The sequence below is a fragment of the Taeniopygia guttata genome, chromosome 12 (assembly GCF_048771995.1).
Source record: "Taeniopygia guttata chromosome 12, bTaeGut7.mat, whole genome shotgun sequence".
Classification (NCBI taxonomy): Eukaryota; Metazoa; Chordata; class Aves; order Passeriformes; family Estrildidae; genus Taeniopygia; species Taeniopygia guttata.
In genome coordinates, this window is record NC_133037.1 from 15503272 (window position 1) to 15522651 (window position 19380).

The window sequence follows — 19380 nt, forward strand, 5'->3', positions numbered from 1 at the left end:
CCTCCTTCCCTGAGTAACCTGGCACCTGCAGGATCCATACAGAGCTACGAGTGCTTTGAAAAGAGCTCTGAAGCTCTGAGGCTTTCACAAGACACGTCAAACATATCAGATGGACTAGCAAAGTAATGGAGCAACCGTCAACCTTTGCACATTGTAGTAACTGAAAATAATTCCCAGAAACATGAAATTTTAATAGGAGCCAGTACTTTTATGTTTGATCATGTTGCTGCTGTCCCATGGGTTGCTAACATTGGTTATTTTGGTATGTCATTGGTTTAATTACTCTTTCAAAGCCTTCTGTGGAACTTGGTGTCCATCTCAAACCAGAGTGTACCAGTGAGGTGTCATCACTCACAGAGGCAGAGGGGGTGACATGGTGATGTATAATAAGGTGTTATTAAATCCAATTAACAAACTTGGTTCAAATAAAAATTTTATGTAAGGATCTCTAAAAAAAAGAAACCAACAGGTCAGAATTTCAGAGAGTGAGTGTTGTTACTCTTAACTTGGTGCAATCCACTGTGACTGGGTAGGAACCACCTTCTCTGTTGTGATTTTTCTGAACCAGTTGAACCTTTTTGTTCACAGGCCAAGTATCCTGAAATTGTGAGCCTTCCAGAAGGACTGCTGGGAGATTTCATAATTCTAAGGAACCCCAAAGTTTCTGGGTAAGCCAATAAATGGATTTTTGTATTTACACAGGTGAGGGATTGCACAGGCAGGGCAGCAGCCTTGTACTGCAGCTCTGGGTTCCTTCTGTGGCAGGAGGAGCAAGGATCCCAGTCCCCTCCCAGCAAAGCCCAGTTCCTGGCCATTGCCTTGGTGTCTTGCCATTAAAGAACAGAAAGACAAGGGCACTTACTGTGCAATGGAAGCAAAGCAACAGTGGCTATACTTTTCCATTGTTTTAGAGGAGATCAGTTAGATGAAGGAATTATTACCTACCAGACATATGGGATTTGTTTGACCTCCCCATGAGAGATGTTCCAGTGCATGTAGGATTTTCGGCAGGGGAAAAAAAATCTTTATAGTTAAATGTAAGATGGTGTAACTATCACTGTCATGAATTCTGCAAGGGCCATGAAAAGCAACTATTTTGTGGCAGGATCAGAACATTCCCTTCTCCTGTTACACCTTGCGTTAACATGCTTTAATTTATATGAAAATAAGGCACAGCTCCCTTAGTTACGTTTGTGTGTAGAACTAGCAAACAAACCCTAATAGAGGATGCTGCTTCATTCAGCCAAATTTGCCCCTTTAAAACGAAGTGCTTCAGCTTGGGGGTGCACGAATGAATTGTTCTTAGACTATCCCACACAGGGTAGAACTTGCTTTATTTTAGTTTCTCCTCTGGTGCCAGGTGCCAATTCCATTACCCTCATTCCCTCTCACCCCACAGTCATGAAACAAAGGAATATAAAAGTCATTTCAGTAGCTTGGTAGAAAACAGACTGGCATAGAAATTTGTTTGCAAAATCCCAGAACTAGCTGTGCACAAATTCCCAAAGGATTTGTAAAAATAAAGTGGCAAAAGGCTGACAGATCACATTGGATGGAAACTCTTAAGAGTCATGATGGGTTGAACACCACTGAGAAAGGGATCTTGCTCCTCACAGCTTTGGATTAGGAAAGCCTTACTTCCAGTAAGGAAGGTGAGGGGTGGAGGGAACAAAGGGAGCTGTAAAGCAGCAGCTCTGCTGTGGGTCTTGTTCTGGACTCAGCTCCTGCCTCACCGTCCCCTGGGGATGGTGCAGTGATTCCCATCCCACTCTGAAAGCTGGGAATCATGATTGGCCTTGCATAACTACCAACACTATTCCTGAAGAAGTAATGATATTGTTAGGCCTAATTTTTATTTTTTTTTTTTAAATTAAAAGCAAAGAACTGCAGGAATGTAGGCCTTAGATAGATGCCTACCTGCCATTAGTCTAAAAAGGCCACGAATAGCAAGGTAGTCCTTATTCCAAACCCAGCACATCACCATTTATGCAAACACTTCTGAAACAAGTTTCCTGTTCTCAGCACCTGATCCTGAGTGTAGATCTTACATGAGGGATAGAGCCAGGGGACACTCAGTGCTCTCCTTTGCTTTCCTCTCACTTTTACTGCACTGTGCAAATTGGATGTAGCCAGAACCTTTCCTTGTCATTGGATTGATGTGTTCCTGGTTCCTGAATCCAGAGATGGTTCTTGCATTATATGAGGCAAATTTTGTTGCAGAGCACAAGGTTGAGTCTCGTGACTGCTGCACTTTTGTCTTTGAAGGAACCTCAAAGACAGCACCTCGTTAACTTGAACTGCTTTTCTTGTGCACCTGGTACAGGTTTGAATTGATGATTGTCTGGAAGATCCATCTGGATGAAGAAGGGATCACTACACCTGTCCTGGACCTGCTGCCCAAAATACCAAAGCAAGGTAATCTCAATTACTTCAGGGACTGTTCCTGAACTGCCAGGCCCTGGTTGGGGCCATGGAACTCTAACTCCCAGAGCCCAGCCACACAAACCCACCCCAATTCAGCAGCAGCTACACTTCACCTCCTGTGTAATCTCCAAGGGCTCACAAACCCTGTCTGCCTGCAGGCACCCTGCTTTACCCACCTGCTGTCAGCCCTGCTGCAACTCTTGGAAAATAACCTGCACTGCTCTGTTTCTACTGCAGTCCTGGAGCAGAGGATGAGCAGCGTGGAGAGCATCCCTGGCAAGTTCCGGAGCGCACTCCGGCTCTTCGGGATCGAGGCAGCCATCGAGAACCTGATCAAAGTGCTGGGCTCGGGAAAATGAATGCCAGCATTACTTACACCAGGTAGCAATTTCAAAAGTAGTTTTAATTAAGATATTGTGTTACACAGTCTGTAATTTTATTGAATATAAACATTAAGTTATTTTCCATTTAGAAACCATACTCATAAAACATGCTATCTGTACAATTATGGCACGTTATATATAAATTGTCATGACATGAAAATAAATACAGCCATTTAAATACAAAAATGCCAAATAAAATAGTTACATGTACAGAGTGATTTCATTATAAATTTATCTTTCTGAATCATTAATGTACCAGAGTGGTTTATCTTCTTAACATTTTCTAGATACCTGGAAATTGTTAAAAGATCATGCACTGTCAAAATCAAGTCCATAAAAATCCAATTCATTTCACAGCTCTGTAAAAGTACAGTGATTTTAAAATGACAAAAGAACAGTAAAAGACTCCTAGAACAAAGAGTTAAACATATTTCTCATTAAATTAGGGTGGAAGAAGACAATTTGAAGATTTCAAAGACACACAATGCTAAAAAACCCAAAGGTAACTGTATGAAGTAACTTTGTTCCACAATGTGTGTTGAGACAGCATTAATCTAACCCAGAGACGCCCACTGGGGACTGGTGAGCCAGTCACCTCCTGCCCACTGCAGCACTTCTTTGCATTTCTGACTTCAGGAAGAAATACTGGCAACACATCACCTTTCACACATTCATCCCTGAAGAAATAAAACAACTCAGACGAATGTCTTGCCTCTCCCACATTCTATCAGATGTGGCACGAGCTTGTCTGGGAACTTACAGTGTTTCCAGGAGTTCCTGCTCTGCATTAGCACTGCACCCCAGCCAAACTGATGTGACTGGAAGTCAGGTACTTCTCAGGTGGGGCAGTTCCTGGAACCAAGAGCCCAAACCCCCCAGCTCTGGGCTCTCCTGGTAGGAAGAGCCATCCTTTCCAAGGCCAGAGCCCCTGGCAGCACAACCACCTGCTCCATGCAGCAATGGGGAAAGAGGTGAAGTCTGAACTACAGCAACAGTATGTTTCTAATCCCATAAATGTACTATTCCACTCTTTGATCACTGAAATGGTCTCCCACTGTTCTTGTAGGTTAGGAAAAACTGACAGACTAGAGCCTGGTTTCTGCCAGACTCCAAACAACACCAGAGATTGGGTTTTGATTAATGGCAGCTCTATCTTGTTAGATAAGGCAGGCTCATTTCAAGATTGGATCCAGTACACAGGAAAATTCCTCCTTACTTCTCCACTGACACGGAACTGGTTGAGCCAGTTTTGTGTAACCTTCAGTTCATCTTTAGCTCCCTTCTCCTTGCCTGAAAACAAAACTGTTCGCTCAGCACAGACACTGCTGTTTGCATATGAAACGTGTAAAGTTACAGCATAAAAACCTGGGAACTTCCCAGCTGTGCAGGGTCCTTCCTTCCTCCTCTTTCTAATAGCTGGAGGGTTTCTGGATTTATAAAGAGCTCTTCTCCTCCAGGTTTTCTTTGGGAAGAAGGGGTCATTCCTGCTGCCAGCTCATTGCACTATTGTAATCTGACATCTCAGGCCCTGCCCCAGAAGGGCTCCTGGCACTGGGTGCCAGCACTGCCAGCTCAGGTCTCTGGCACAGGGACAGTAGTGGCTCTGTGTTTCACATTTCTTCCTTGAGTTGTGCCAAGGTACAGGGGGTCCTATTTTTGAATTTCAGGTAAAGTGGAACAATTCAAAGGCTACACTGTTTTTAGGACCCTGAACACCATTGCTGGTAAGCACAGGCTGTGTCCGGGTAAGAGCTGTTCGCTGGGGCTGGAGGAGGATCTCTGCACCATTCAGGGGGTGTAGTCCTTGAGGGAAAAAGAGCTGCAGATTTTATCATGGCACCCTCAGGTTTGGTAATACCCTTCAGATCCAGCTCAGGATCTTCCTCAAGGATGGCTTTGCTGCAGCACCTCCCCAGCTTTCAGCTGCACAAAGCACTGCTCATCTGCAGCACTGACACAAGCTCACCCTGGCACAAGACTGACCCACTGCAGCTGTAGGGAAGAAAATGGGGTTCTGTCACCTTTTCCTGTGTCATTTACAGCAAAAGAGCCTGAAAGCAGCTGCTCATGCTACGCAGTGTGTGGGGCATCAGTGTAATAGTGCCAATGTTTGACACTACTGAAAGACCTGAAATAACCTCTAAAACTCAGAACATATTCTTCTTATAGCTCAATTTAAATTAGGCAAGAGCAAGTTGTGGTTTCACCTCCAATAGCAGCATATAATGTACAGAGACAATAAAAACCAGCATGGCAGGTGAGCTTAGCCCAACTATCATGTAAAACTCAAGGTTGCTTACCTTAACCCTTTGCACTTTGTTTCAGAAGCTTTAGGTAGATACAAGGTGATCACACAACTTCTGGAGGCAGCCTGGCGTTCCTAGTCCATGCATTAGTACTGAAACGTTCTGCAGTGCCAGGGCAGTTCCACAGAGCAGCCACTGCGTGGTTGTATTTCCAGTGGATTAATGCTAAAGTGTTGTATAGGTTTTGCCAGAGCATTCCCTCCTTTAGTAGGGATGAGGGAGACTCAAAGCACAGTGTCCAAGGTAATTCTCTTGTTAGTAATTAGGCTTTCTATGTTAGTGCAATACTTCAGGAAACCTTTAATTCTGTGCTCTTTCAATTCTAAGGAAGTAGATTTTTCATATTAATTTGATCTGTCCTCTAGTTCCAAGGTATGGCACATTACCTGTTCTGTCACATTAAATACATTCATTAAGGTTATCTAGCAAACATGTGGCTTAGTGCTATCCCAGGTCTCTGAGAAGGCATTACCCATTAGAAATCATTTCATAAAGCAAAAACATTCACAGCTGAAAAATGCACTGAACACAATAGAAAAGGAAAAAAAAAAAATCACCATAACTGTATTTCAATATCTTTCACTTTCTCATGTGTTTGAATAAAAATAACCTTAAGGGAATGGTTACACTTTATGGAGAACTAATGTACAGTCTTCATTCTCCTTGAAGAGGTTGGACATAACTGGGTCCTCTTTGGCCTGTACATTTTTCAGGTAATAGTTGACTATTTCACCATCGAGTTTGTACTGGTGGGGGATGCTTTCATAGGGCTTCAGGTCCAAGTCCAGCACAGAAACAGAGAAGATGAATCTGGATTTGGATGTCAGTACCACAGGTCTTTGCTCAGAGCTGGAAAATAAAACCACATTGCCCATCTGAGTCACTGAACTCAGTTTTATTAATTTATGTGTCCCTTTGCAGAAGTGACTCTAATGTTTATCTTAGAAATTTTGTTGGAGCTCAAGAAAATAAACTGCAGCTAATGTAGCACTTAGGAAACTATAACTCCAGCTCTACCAGTCCTAATGGGACCTTGCTGGCATCTCTTCTTTTAATTTTCCTTTCAGCTTCCACACAAGGAAGGCAAACATTACTCTCACTTACTGTATTTAGTAAATCTAAGCTGTTTCTAGGTGGTGCATACAAAGCAACAGCCTTATTAACAGCAAAAGCAGAAAAGGGACTGCAACTCCCACTTAGGTTCAAGGTAATAAAACATTTCGTATGCTGTCCAAGCATGCTATGGGATGGAGGAGTTCTGAAGTCAGGCATTGCACAAGTCATGTCCATCACTAACACTTCACTGGAGAACTGCAGACAAATGCAGAAAAGAGCAGTCTCTAAAAATAAAAGGGCTCTGGTGAAGCAAAGGCCCCTGCAGAAGAAGAGATTAGCACTGCTGACACAAATCAAAAGGGATAATATTGTGGCAAAGCCTCCTGCCTGACAGCCAAAGCTGTCACCTCTTGATTATTGCCTTGGTTTTATTCTAACTAGGCCATTAAAGGCAACTCAGCTTGAAAAATCTCTCCTTTGAGAACACCAAGGCAGAAAAACTGTACCTAGTTAAAACCATACAGAGCTACTATGAACAGTCAATTCAAAGTTTAAGAAGGGAATAAACATAAAAGCTTGATCATTTTGATCAATTTAAAACTCTTTAGAAAGAGGTATTGATTATAAATGTCTTCAATCAGAACTATACTAAAATGCTCACAGCCAAAAATTTGGATACACCACCCCCCAACACACATCCCACACTTTTTTTAAGTGACTGAATTGCCTGAACAGTACAAACATCCCAATTTCTAAACAACTGGAGCCATTCCAAAGCCAGTGCAGGCAGCTCTTACCATTCATCTTGCAGGCAGGGGGATAGGGCAATCATGATGGAGCAGTCTTTAGCAGTCATTGCTATTCTGTACTGCTGCACCTGTACAACAGAAAATAACACAGGTTTTCTCTTAGAGAGGTGTTTACCTGAGTAAAGCATCCCGTTCCTTAAAAAACCAGCACTGCACCCCCTGTATTGGTATGTTGGCAGTTTAAGAGCTGGAAATTCTCTCTGGAACAGAAGGTTGGCAGGAGCAGGTGCTTTTGCAGCATCCTGTATAAGAGTAATTTTTATTTCCTACAGATCATATTCCTAAAGGCCAAACAGCATCAGTTCCTGCAAGTGCTTCCTCAGTCTAGAAAGGAAATAAACAGTTTTATTTTTCTCTCAGGAACTGGTGCTACAAGTTTGTTTTTAACTGCTTCTGGTATAAAGATGCACCCCGACACAATGAGGAACTTTAACTGCACAGACCCGGAAAAGCCAGCAGTGCTGCCTCCATCCATTATGCAGCCCTTTCAGTGAGACAGGTTAATTAACACTGACAGACCAAACAGCCTCAACAAGTTGGGAAGTACCTTCGTTAACGCAAATGCCACTGTCCCATCATCTTCCAGGGAAAGGTCCAGCAGCTTCTCATAAAACACTTCATTGTAAGGTCCATCTATCTGTAATGTACTTCTAAATAAATGTTAAAAGAAGATTTACAGACAGCCAAAATGATGTGCTGGTTTTCAGTGTGCTCTTTCCTCAGCAGCCCAGACACTCAGATAAGAACAACCCAACAATAACACTGATAAACATATCCAGGTATTAACCCGCTGCCAGCCAACATCACAACAGTCCCTGCTACTCTCAAATCACTCAAGATTTGCTGCTGCTTAGGATCTGGGTTGTGTGGGGTTTTATGAACATGAATCATTCTTAATCCACTGCAATCTCTGTATCACTGCAAAATTATGGGGTTTTTGCAAAAAAAAAATGGGTAAGTTTCACAATTTGTAGCAGTCTGCAGGACCTCCAGAAGCCTTGCTGAAAATACATATATAGGAAATATATAATAGTATGTTGATATCTATTTTTATATGTATATTATATTCTTTTGTACATAAAAAGTATAAACTTGGGCCAAAGGCATATCTGACAGGGCCCTGCTCCAACACCATGTGCTAATGGGGGGTGTCCTGAGCTCCTTCTTTCCCTCTTTGAAGAACTGAGCCCCTGCTGAGAAACTGAACCCTCGCAGGGGAGTTTGTCCCACACAAACCCCCCACAGATCAAAGAACACATTTTCCAGTGCTCTGCACAAGCAGCAGCAACTCCTGAGCGAAGCCAGAGTGCCCTCGTGTGAGCACAGGAGAGGAACAGCACCCCAGTGGAGGCTGCTTGGAGCAATTATTATTACACTAATAACCCTTATTTGAGGGAAAAAACCACAGCAGCTTGCATTCATCATTGCAGAACCTTATTACCCCTGCAGACATTCCCAGCTCTGCAGGTACTGGGGACTGGAGAAACCACCCCTTTCACTGTACCTTTCTGCAAATACACAACCCCCAGTACTAAGAGAGCATTCTCCTCTTAGCCTGTTGTGAACGTTCCAAAATCATTACTTTAAAATTCAGGCCAAAGTGACCAACATCAGCTGGAAGTTCAGTTAGAAATTCAGAACGTGCAGTGCCACAGAGTGTCTACACAGAGCCAATCCTGTCTGCAGTCCTGGTTACTCAGGACTGGAAAGAAAAGCCAGCAAGTCTTACCTCTCTTCAGGAAATTCATCCAAGTACTGTTCAACTCTACTGTACAAAGGATAGAGTCCTTCAATATCCAGCATGTCAAGCATCTGAGCCTGAAGGGTTTTATAAAGGAGACAACCCCTCGGTAAACCAGAGCTTTCCAACTTATGTTTACCTAGAAGAAAATGCATTTTAAAATAAGGCAGACACAAGTCTTAGCTTCAATTTGCCATTACATGTGCTTGTTTAAAAGTCCAAATACTTTTAGTCCAGTCACAGGTCAGGAGAAACCTCAAAACACTTCAGTTTCCAAACAAAAGTGCAAGGTGCAGGTACTGACCTGCACATTTAAACAGTTTATCTTGGACTGCAGGATAAAACACCTGGTATTCAATTCTACAAACTACCTAAAAAAACCACCAAAACACATCCATGTCCACTGCAATCTACTTATTTTGAGTCCACTGGAGAAATGTCTCATTTGTTTGAAGCCACCACAAATTCACTTTGAACAGTATCAACTGCTGACAGTAATTTAGCATTTCAGCTCTGGGGTCTTTTATATACAGTATCAAGAATTGTATTTGATATAACTTCTCTAAGACAGCTCTTCCTCCAGCACTACAACAAACCATTGAAAAAAGTAGTGAAAAAAGTCTTCCTCAAAAGCAAAGCAAGAAATGTGTTATTTGTGTAATTAGGATAACTGACAGCATCTTGAATAATTAGAGCTTTACAGAACTTATGCACCGAGAAATTAGCATAATTTACAGTTTTCCCACTCTCACTTCCCATTCCTTTTCCCTCCAGTATTCAGACCTCTCTTCACTAGGAGAAGAGCAGCTGAAGAAAAGAACATGAGCTGTGCCCTGGTGAAGGTTGACAGGAGAAGGAGAGAAAGGCAAAGTACAGGTGTTGAAATAAACCAACCAAAGCGGCCCAACTTCATCACATGCAACATAAAAATTCTCCACTCATTTGGAATATCTATGATTGTTATCAGCTCAAACTGCTATTTTCTTCCATTTTTCCTGTACCACCTCCTGAATTTATTTTAATTTACTTATTAGATACAGTGCTGTAAGTGCTCACTACAACATCACATTATATTAATAATAATAATCTGACAGCTACGCAGCTCAGAACTCTTTTTTTAAATGCCACCAGAATTCCCCTGTTTCCATTCTCATATGAGTTTTTATGACCAAGAGACAAAAATCTGAATTGCTACACCGGACAAGGCTCTGAGAAACCTGCTCTGGTGGAAGGTGTTCCTGCCCATGGCAGTTGGCTGGACCGGGTGGCCTGTAACACCCCCTTCCAACCCACACCACTCTGGGATTCCATGAATGGTCAATTATGGACAGTTTTTACGAAATTATATCCCTTACCATTTCTTACTAGCTCCTTATTAAAAGCACTTGCTTCACAGTAGCTTCTCCCTTGTGAAATGGGAACTGTCTTCATGTCGCCTGCCCTGCAGGTGTCGGTGCTACTCAGTAGCGCCATGGTGATCACGTGGATTAATTCCTTAACAATTGTCCTTGTGCAGTGCGGGCCGCTGACCAGCCCGTTGGAAGGGAAAAAGAAAGGTTTTAGGTGACGAGCAAGTTCATTCCAGTCAGAGACACAGTCCTGGTCATCCTTACAGCCATAAATTAGTTCCCCATTCTGCAACAAGGAGAAAAAGAAGTCTTTAGGCACATCAGGAAGTTATTCATACTGAGCTATTCAGAGCATCAGATCTAATATTTTAAGCATAGAAAAGTGTTATTACCTTAACAATCTCTGCATACAGACACACACATTCCCAATCTCTTAAAGATTTGTCCTCCTAAGTCTAATCAGAACCTGCAGGTAACAACCTCTGAATGAAAACCAAAACCACTTTTTAAATTAAGAGCTACTTTCCCAACTTAATGGCCTGTAAGGAATCAGAACAATACAGGTGAATGATACTTGGCACATTTTCCTATCACTTCTTTCTGAATGTCAGAAGTGAAAAAGCACCATGTGAAACACCTTTTTTACCAGCCCAGACTGACAATGGGAAGGCTGTGAAAGCGGACAGAAAAGATGTGATAGCTACCTACTAGTACAAAAAGAGGGCAGCTCATAGAAGTTTAAGTAATTCAAATAGTTTATTTAATATTGGAAATAAATTGAAAGAATCTTTTTTCCTAGAATTAATCTTAAAATCTCCACAAATCATCAGTTACTGCTTCATATTTTCCTACATGAGTGTCATGGAATGCCACTTTTTTCTTCCCCAGTGGCACCTGCTGTGCCCTGGGCCTGCATCAGTGCTCTAGCAGGAATCTAAAACAGTATTTGCAGCAATATGCCAAGTTCTCCATTTTCTTCTTCCTGAAGCAGTACATAAAGTTTTAAAACTTTGTTCACCTTAAGAGTCCTTTTCTATCAATTGTTCCTCAGTGATTCTTTCCCACTAATTCATTTCCCAGGGAATGGTCACAGCCCCAAGGCTGCCGGAGCTTCTGAAGCATTTGGAAAATGCTCAGCCACAGGGTGCGATTGTTGGGGTGCCTGTGCAGAGCCAGAATTTAGACTTGGACAATCCCCATGGGTCCTTCTAACTCAGGATATTCTGAGTCTGTTAATTCTGGGTAATTATTATTTCTCTGTCCTCATCTGAAATCTACAAACTTCCCCATTTCCTCTTGACAGGCTCCAACAGTTATAGTCTGGTTAGGCAGGTTTGAAGGAAGATCTCTACTGTTTAGACGCTCAAGTCAAATTGTTTAAAATCCAAGGCAAAAAAAGCAAGCAGAGATTTTACTGTTTACCTTAAATATTTTCAAGTTGTTCTGTGCCTCCTGTAATAAGCTCTTCAAAGCAAAGTGCATTCTTTGTTTATTTCTAGGGAAAACAAAGCCAAGAATGTTTCATACAGCCTTTGGATGTTCACACCTGGCACATGCACTGAGCACATTACTCACACTGAGGTCATGGTACAGACAAAGTGAACTTCAGATCTGAGTACACTGAACAGCTCTTGGGTGCAATGTTATACTGCAAAAGGCAGCTCTGATTGCCAAGATAGGTGTAAAGGGGGAAATAACACCAGATATAATCACTGTAAAGGTCCAGACAAGCCAGCATTGATCAACCATAATACCTCAGTGAAAGGCAAAGTAATCCAAGCAAGAAATCTGTAATGCAGATTTGGGGGGAGAGGGGCAAAACCACAGAATCCTTACCCTGAGAAGAGATCCAACGGGCAGTATTTACTTGGTCGCTTCCATTTTCCATTGGCTACCTGTGGAAAGCCCAGAGCACTGCTGTTACCCTCTCGACCTGGAACAGCTGCTCTACCATTTTAACAGTCAGCTGTGTGGCACTGACATCCTGCCTTCAGAGGTCAGCACGTTTAAACAGCTTGGAACATAAAACTCATGACCACTGTGGGTGTTTCCCAGTCATTTTTAATTCAAGTCACTCAAACTACATTCATAAGGGAGAAAAGTCACATTAAATCCCAGGGAGTCACAGTCCCACCATCCCAGAGTCACAGCAGGCATGAGTCTATGAACTCCGTGCCTGTTACGTGCTGTTTGTTCTAAGTCACAGAATGCACTTGGTGAGCTGATCTGGGAAGGAAGTTCCACATCAGAGTTGACCCAATCACAGCATTCATAGTCCCCAAAGGCTGCTATTGTATTTGTTTGCTTCCAGCTTCCCACAGAACTTGTTCCATCTCTCACTAAACAAATTCACACCCAGCAACTCAGCTGTGTATCCTCCTACCAGCTTTAGTCATATCAGAAATTTGAGCAAGTTTCAACAGGGGAACAAGCCTGGAACAGCAAAGAGAGCACAGTACAGCCAAAGGAAAGCAGGGTGAATTAATTATTACCTTTAGATGCTGATGCATACAGTAACGACACACCTTGTGCTTTATCTCCTGTGAAACATGGCTGGAAAAAGGAATGAAGCCGCACTTTGGCTAAAACAAACAAGCAAAATAAGATCATAAATACAAATGTCTCTCTCTATAGAAATATAAAAGTATACAATACGCAAATATTTCCAGTTAAAGGAAAATTTTTAAAAATTATAAAAAAATCCAGCACTTAAAAGCTGAATTACTCCCCATTATTTAAAAAAAAAACAACACACCAAACTGCTGTGGCCTACAGAAAAGCCTAGTAACACCTGGGAATTTCCCAAGTTTCAAAAGATGGGGAATTGGGAGAGAGAGGGGCTGTTTCCTCCTATGGGTCACAGTGAAAGCAGTGAGCTCTGCCTTCCCCCACTGCTGCAGTCCTTGAAATCTGCTGGGGCCAGAGTGTAGTTCAAGAAGGCAAAGAAGCCCCTCTGGCCAGAGGCTCTGCCCCCTGCACACCTTGATCTCGATGCAGAGGATGGGCCGGTGCTCGGCGAGGCGGAAGGGCTGCAGCCGCGTCAGGTTGGGAAGGCACATTGCGTAACCGCTCAGCGTGTCCATGTCCTTGTCACAGCGACACTCTGGGACAGCAGGGGACAAACAACACCAGGGAGATTAGCTCTGGGTGTTGGCTCACTCTGGAGCAGCCTCATTCACCAGGTGGGGTGTGGGAACAAGCATGGAAGGACAGGACACGCGGTTTTTCAGCTTCAGACAATTATGCATTTGCACAAAGTTGCCCTCCCCATTATCAATGCCTGGTTTCAGTTTCCTTAAAACTGTCCCAAGAGCTGCTGTTAATGGCCAGCTCCCAGCTCACCCCAAGAAAGGTGAGGCCTGAAACAGCAAGGAAATGGACTGGCCAACAACAGATAAAGTGACTCATTCATGTTTTTATTCAAAGATGTGATCTCCTCTTTGCTTACCGTGCATGACCTACCATCCCTCAGATGAGTCAAAAGAATCTGAAAACTGGCAGTAATATAATAAATTCAAGAGGTATTCTACATAAAAATCCTTTGAAAACCTCTCTCCACGTGCATCCTTTGGGGCACAGAAAGGTCTGTAAGACTGTAGTTCAAAGTTAACAAGAGCACACACCCCCAGATTTTCAAGCACCTGATACTAAACTGACACACAGAACACACGTTCCTGTTACAGTTTCCACTGCTAAGAAAAATGCCCACTCTGAAAAATATATTGCAATAGAAAAAATAAATCTGAGAAACCAAAGCCTCAGGCACCAGCCTGTCATGCCATACTGCTTCACCAGGATGAGCAAGAAGCCTTCTGTCTCCAACCAAATGTTGACATTTGTTTTCTTTTTCTAAATTTAAGCAAAAGTACATCCTTCACACCTTCACAGCTGAAAGCCACTTGCCAAATCAGAAAGGCACAGAAAACTGAACTACTAGAGAAACTCTTTTGTGTGTTACATAGGCTTATGTGAAGAGTAACATTGAAAAAAAAAATCCTTGAGGTTTAAAAAAAAATTCCTGCTAAAAATTCCTGAGATTCACTGTTGTGAAGCACCTGCCACTTCCCCACCACCACACTGCAATCCCCAGCAGCTGTGGACACACAAAGTTTAACTTCGAAAAATAAAACTACATTCTATCATTCACTTCCACCAGAGTATCATTGGTTTTTAAACTTTTATTAGACACTATTAACTTTCCTCACAGGTTCCTGGCACTGTGGAACTTGTACTCAAACAGGGGAGGAGAAATCAACAATAGTGTCTCCTGTGATCACTATATGTAAATTAATTCCTTTTTTTTTTTTTTTCCTGGATCAAAGGTATTAAAGCACTTGACCACGGTACTTTGATGTAACACTGAATTTATCTTCAAGAAGTTTTGCTAAAGCAGGAGTTTCTGGCTACTTTTAGGAACATTTGGGAACGTAAAACACCACAAGGGTGTTTTGCCTATTTTAGAGCTATTACATACTACTTTTAATTCCAGAACACAATTTGTTTTTTCCACAATAAATTTTCAACTTATCATTGACTAAATATTAAAAAAGTTTCCTTATATTCTGTAGTGTGATGCTTTTTTTACTTTAGAACAAAGCAAAATGCTTTACAGCTTGAGGAAGCCTCTTCCTAATCCCACCCCTGCCACTTACCTGGCCTTTCTGGCTGGATTTTCAAGCACAGCTGTCTTACAAAGTCTAAAGGCAGTTGAATAATTTCCTATTGGGGAACAAAAAAGAAAACATTTTAATGCAAAAATTAATACCCAGTTTGGGAGTCTTGAAATGGAACAGCAAAGTTCAGTGGGTTACACAAAGTACACTGAAGTATGCAGTCAGCAGTTTCTCCCTCTGATTCACTCTGTGAACACCTGTACATGCAATCACATACAACACCTGCTCCTCTACAAAAACCAAGGACTAATTTAAATAAATGCATGCAAAGAGCATTTTCAGTGCAAGTTTAATGTGTGTGAAGGAACCTGCATCACTTTGTCCTTTCCACAAATAAAAAACACCCCAAATAAAAAACTCACATCCCACCCTTCTGAGGCAGAACTGCATAATTCAAGTTCCAGGTGAAGCTGTAACTTTTTCTCTTATCTGATGTTCAGTGAACAAGATCTGGCTACCCTAAAGAACAGAGCAAGGGGAAAGGTGACCTCTGACTGCACAGAAACCTCAACAATTTATATGAACCAGGTTTCTCCCCTTGTTTTGCAGTTAGTCTAAAAATCTCTCTCACACACATGCCCCTCTTGCCTTAGGCAGAGAAAAGAAATGACCACACTTTTCTTCGGTAGCTTGAAATAGCCAAACCACTGAGTACAATCCAATCACCTCATCAGCACAGAGCAGGCTCCCTGTTTGCATCCAAATGCCTCCTGTGTGCAAACCATGTTAGTTCCTTTCACTAGCACTCAGTGTTCCCCCAAACACTTCAGTGTTTACAATGCCTAAGGCATTTATTTTAAAAACAAATCATTTACCCCATGGTGAACATAGTTCTCCCCAAAGAACTGCTTCATCACATGTTTTCCGAAGTCTACGATGTTTTGCAGATGGTGTAGTATTTCCTCTGGAGTCTGGAAGACAGAAATGTAGTAACTGAACCCCAAAATAATGATAACACTCCAGAACACACACCCATCCTGGTCAGTGATTTAACAAGTAACTTAATCGCTGAGCTTGTCAGGTCAGTGCACGCTGAAGTCAAACAGACACATTAAATGTGCTAACTTTGTTTCCCTACTGCCATCTCAGGGGCTGGGACAAACAGGAAAATGGTCAGAAAAGCTGATTCTTCTTCAGTTTCAGGGGACAAAGGAGAGAGAAAGTGACAGAAGTGGAACAAGAGAGACTGATCAAGACCTACTCTGACCATTATTCTTAAAACAGCTCAGAGAACTCCAGCAGACCAAAGAGGTGCCCAACAGCTGCAGAGCAGAAGAGTCTTGGAGTGTTACAAAATACATCAAGGGGATTGGGAAGAACGGCTGCACAGACTGAGCCATATTCCAAACCTTGGCATGAACAGGTACAGAGCTTGCCATCTGTCCTGAATCCTGCCCCAGCCAGTGACAAATCTTACTGCAATGTGATATTCTGTAACTTCATAAGGAAAGGCTTTCTACGAGACAAGATGCCAAAAGCTAGAAGCTCCATGACTACTGGAAGCAGGACAGGGACAACTGCACAGTCAGACCTGGACAGACTCTCACTCGTTGAGGAGGGAGCAAAGGAGCTTTACAGCAACATTATCCCATTCCCAGCACTCCAGCACACCCTGCTTCTCTGCAAGGTACTTCATTGTTACAATACAGAACCTCAAAGCTACCCTGTCCTTTTGCAACATACACACACAAAACCTTCTTAAAACCTTACAATAAGATCAGGTGGAGGAAAAAAAGTACAACACTTGGGTACATGTTAGCAAATCAAAGAGGAAAAACAAGAGCAGGACAAAAAAATATATAAACAGAGCAGAGTAAGAGGAAATAAAATACTAGAAAACAACACCCAGACACTGACATAGCCTAGAGGAGGAAAGACCACATCCAGCACTAATCACAAACTACAACAGCCCCTCCTACTTACACAAATGACAAATGCCCCTTCTTTAACTTACACAAATCCTGAATGGTGAGAAGGAACATTACACCATCCCATCAGTATCAGAAATCTCAGCTAATTCCCATTTGCAGATGGTTCTGACCTGGTTTGCTGATGTACACAGCACCCACAGGTTTGTGTTTGGTTTGGTTGGGGTTAACATATATACACACGCTCTCACACTGAGAAATAAGCATTTCATTAAAATTTACTGCTGTCACTTTTACTACATGGAAAGACTCACCAGTTAAAAAGATCAATGCAACCATAAAATTATAAATCAAGCTTAAAACGTCTTCTAAGAGCAAGTATATTTGATATATCTAAATAAAACAAAAAACAACAGGCTACTTAAGCATCACCTTTTAACATCAAAAACCACTAAGACGAAAAGTTGTTGAAGAAGCCATCATTACTGCCAGCTCACTCATGAAAACTCAGATAGGGTTTATAATGATCCTTTTTTAATTCTTTCATTAAGAAGATCATACACTAAAATAGCAATATGCAATTAAAAGCACTCCATGAGGCTGACACTTTACTTTCTATTCAAGTAATGCAAGCTCTGCAGTTACATTATTGAGTATTTTTCAATCATAACAGTAAGGTAACAATACACAATAATATCACCTTGTTCAACTACTGAATTATCTAATTCCAAATTCATAATTAAACACATAATTAAATGTACAAAACAGCATCCAGACTTCTTTACCTTTCCTAAAGGAGTCAAGCAGAAGAGACTGAGACCTATTTGTTCACATCTGAATTTCAGAGTGTGTATTACTAGAAAATATTTTGCTTGAACTGCTTCCTTCAGCATTGTTTACCTTGGATGACCTGTGATATCATGCAAAGGCACAGAACACTTCAGAACCTAACTAATTTTTGCTTAAGTCAGCAATACAGATTACTGAAAAAAAAAAAAAACCCACAACATTTTCCCTGTCATTCTTGCTATGTGCAAGTTCATCCCAAAACTGATTCTCCAGGATTTGTTGACTGATCTGATGATAAAATATTTATTCTGTTCTGCTCCAAGAAAAAATGGTCCTTCAAAAAAATCAATCACCAGAATAAGTAAATATATTCAAATTACAAAACCTTCTATTTAGAGGGACTTGTGTATCAGGAAGTCCACACACTCCCAATGCATGGCAAATGCAAAACACTGGAGCCAGCTCTCCTCAGCATGCAACACTGGAATATGCATGCCCAGCCTCAGGGCTGTGGTGGGTAACTGAAAAGTCGCTTCCTGCCTTCCTTTGTGACTCTCTCAAACTTTGTCAATTATTTAGAAACAATTATTGTGCAACAATCTCTTTGAACTTAAAATTTAAAAATTGAAAAACTAAAAAGGAAAAGGGGCAGGCATTCAGTGTTCTGTTTTCTTAAATGAACTGCAACAGACTGACTTTTTACATAAAGTTGTGGTCTAGTCCTCTTCTATACTAAAAATTGAGATAAGCACTGTTTCCTTTCTTGTGGTGCTCTGGACTCATCACTGTTCTTGTTAACACTAAACATTATTATCTTGGGCTGCTACCAAAGTACAAGACACATTTTTGAAATCCTGCCAATAAAAGCAGCTCAAAAATCTACTTCAATCATACTTTGGTTTTACCAGACTTTTTTTCAAGTTAAATAGTAGCAGAAAAACCATCAAATAACTCATATGCTGTGTTCACTAATTTTGCCTTCCTCTGCTTTAGCAACTTGTCCCTTGTAAAACTGAATGCTTTTCACATTCATCTTCCTGATTTAAAGCGATAGAATGCCCTTTCTAGATTTTTAGTTTACATTCATCCTTGTTTCTTTTTTCCTAAAATTAGGCCCACACACCAGTTGTCAGTAGAGCCCCAATGCTTTTTGTATTTCTCCCATCAGAACAACGTGCCACTGTGCCTCACAAAGCCGTGCTTCAGGGGCTGCTGTAACTCAAGCCATTCCCCATATCTCTCAGGTAACACACCCTAAAGCCTCCTCTCAAGGTTGAAGAAACGAAAGAATTTGAACCTTGTGCTCTCTTTTCTTATTTTTCTTCCCTGGAACACTGTGTTTATGCTCCACCTTTAGTTTTTGATGATATTTTATCCCTGTTAAAAGAAATCTAAAGTAACTCGCTCCAGTTCCTTCTCAAGCAGGAAAACCTTATTGTACCATGGAAGAAACTGGGAGACTGTGTCCTGCCAGGTTCTTTTTGTAACAGCTAGGACACTAAATCACTCACTGACAAAGGGTATTCTGTGAACATTTCATGTGTTTGTTCAGATTCCATGGCTCTTTAGCTACTGAACAGATGGTCAACAGCAGACCTTGACCATGACACCAGTTTTGTGTGGCTCCTGTTCTGTCCCACCTGGCTGCAGCCAGGAAAACTCCTTTCTTCCTCAGCATCCCTGTGCCCCCGTGGGTGGATATGGAACATTTACACTGTGCCACAGCTGAAAGCCCTGCCCTCTGACACACAGCAGCCTCAACCCTGCCCCACACAGAGCTCTTGGTATCAGCACTCACATCATCCCAGTTACATAAGACAACCTCAGGTTTCTTCCTGTTGCCAAACCCACTGAAACACAGGCACATTTCAAAACATCCATTTGTTCTTACTCCTGCCAGTCACAGCTCTCTCACAGGTCTCTTGTTTCTCCTCACACTGGCTATTAGTTTACCCAAGGGCATTCAACAACAGGACAGGTTT

The 19380-nt window shown here is 41.8% G+C and overlaps 2 protein-coding genes across 6 annotated transcripts in view; one reads left to right on the forward strand and one right to left on the reverse strand.

Annotated features, from left to right (window-relative positions):
• Window positions 1-3054, forward strand: part of CENPP (centromere protein P) — a 113166-nt gene extending 110112 nt beyond the window's left edge. For 2 of the 3 annotated variants that reach the window (XM_072934883.1, XM_072934882.1), the window contains exons 8-10: window positions 589-668; window positions 2324-2415; window positions 2662-3054. In XM_072934883.1, the coding sequence (XP_072790984.1) occupies window positions 589-668; window positions 2324-2415; window positions 2662-2783 (294 nt within the window). In that variant the 3' untranslated portion in view covers window positions 2784-3054. Of the gene's footprint in view, window positions 1-588; window positions 669-2323; window positions 2416-2582 lie in introns of all 3 variants that reach the window. The other variant, XM_032750635.3, reaches the window with a different exon arrangement.
• IPPK (inositol-pentakisphosphate 2-kinase) overlaps window positions 2809-19380 on the reverse strand; it is a 30860-nt gene continuing 14288 nt past the window's right edge. For 2 of the 3 annotated variants that reach the window (XM_072934880.1, XM_002193047.7), the window contains exons 3-13: window positions 15557-15652; window positions 14721-14787; window positions 13050-13171; window positions 12561-12650; window positions 11905-11963; window positions 11491-11563; window positions 10075-10354; window positions 8708-8858; window positions 7526-7628; window positions 6967-7046; window positions 2809-5962 (exon numbers count right to left, since the gene is read on the reverse strand). In XM_072934880.1, the coding sequence (XP_072790981.1) occupies window positions 5737-5962; window positions 6967-7046; window positions 7526-7628; window positions 8708-8858; window positions 10075-10354; window positions 11491-11563; window positions 11905-11963; window positions 12561-12650; window positions 13050-13171; window positions 14721-14787; window positions 15557-15652 (1347 nt within the window). In that variant the 3' untranslated portion in view covers window positions 2809-5736. Of the gene's footprint in view, window positions 5963-6966; window positions 7047-7525; window positions 7629-8707; window positions 8859-10074; window positions 10355-11490; window positions 11564-11904; window positions 11964-12560; window positions 12651-13049; window positions 13172-14720; window positions 14788-15556; window positions 15653-17394; window position 19380 lie in introns of those variants that run through there. The other variant, XM_072934881.1, reaches the window with a different exon arrangement.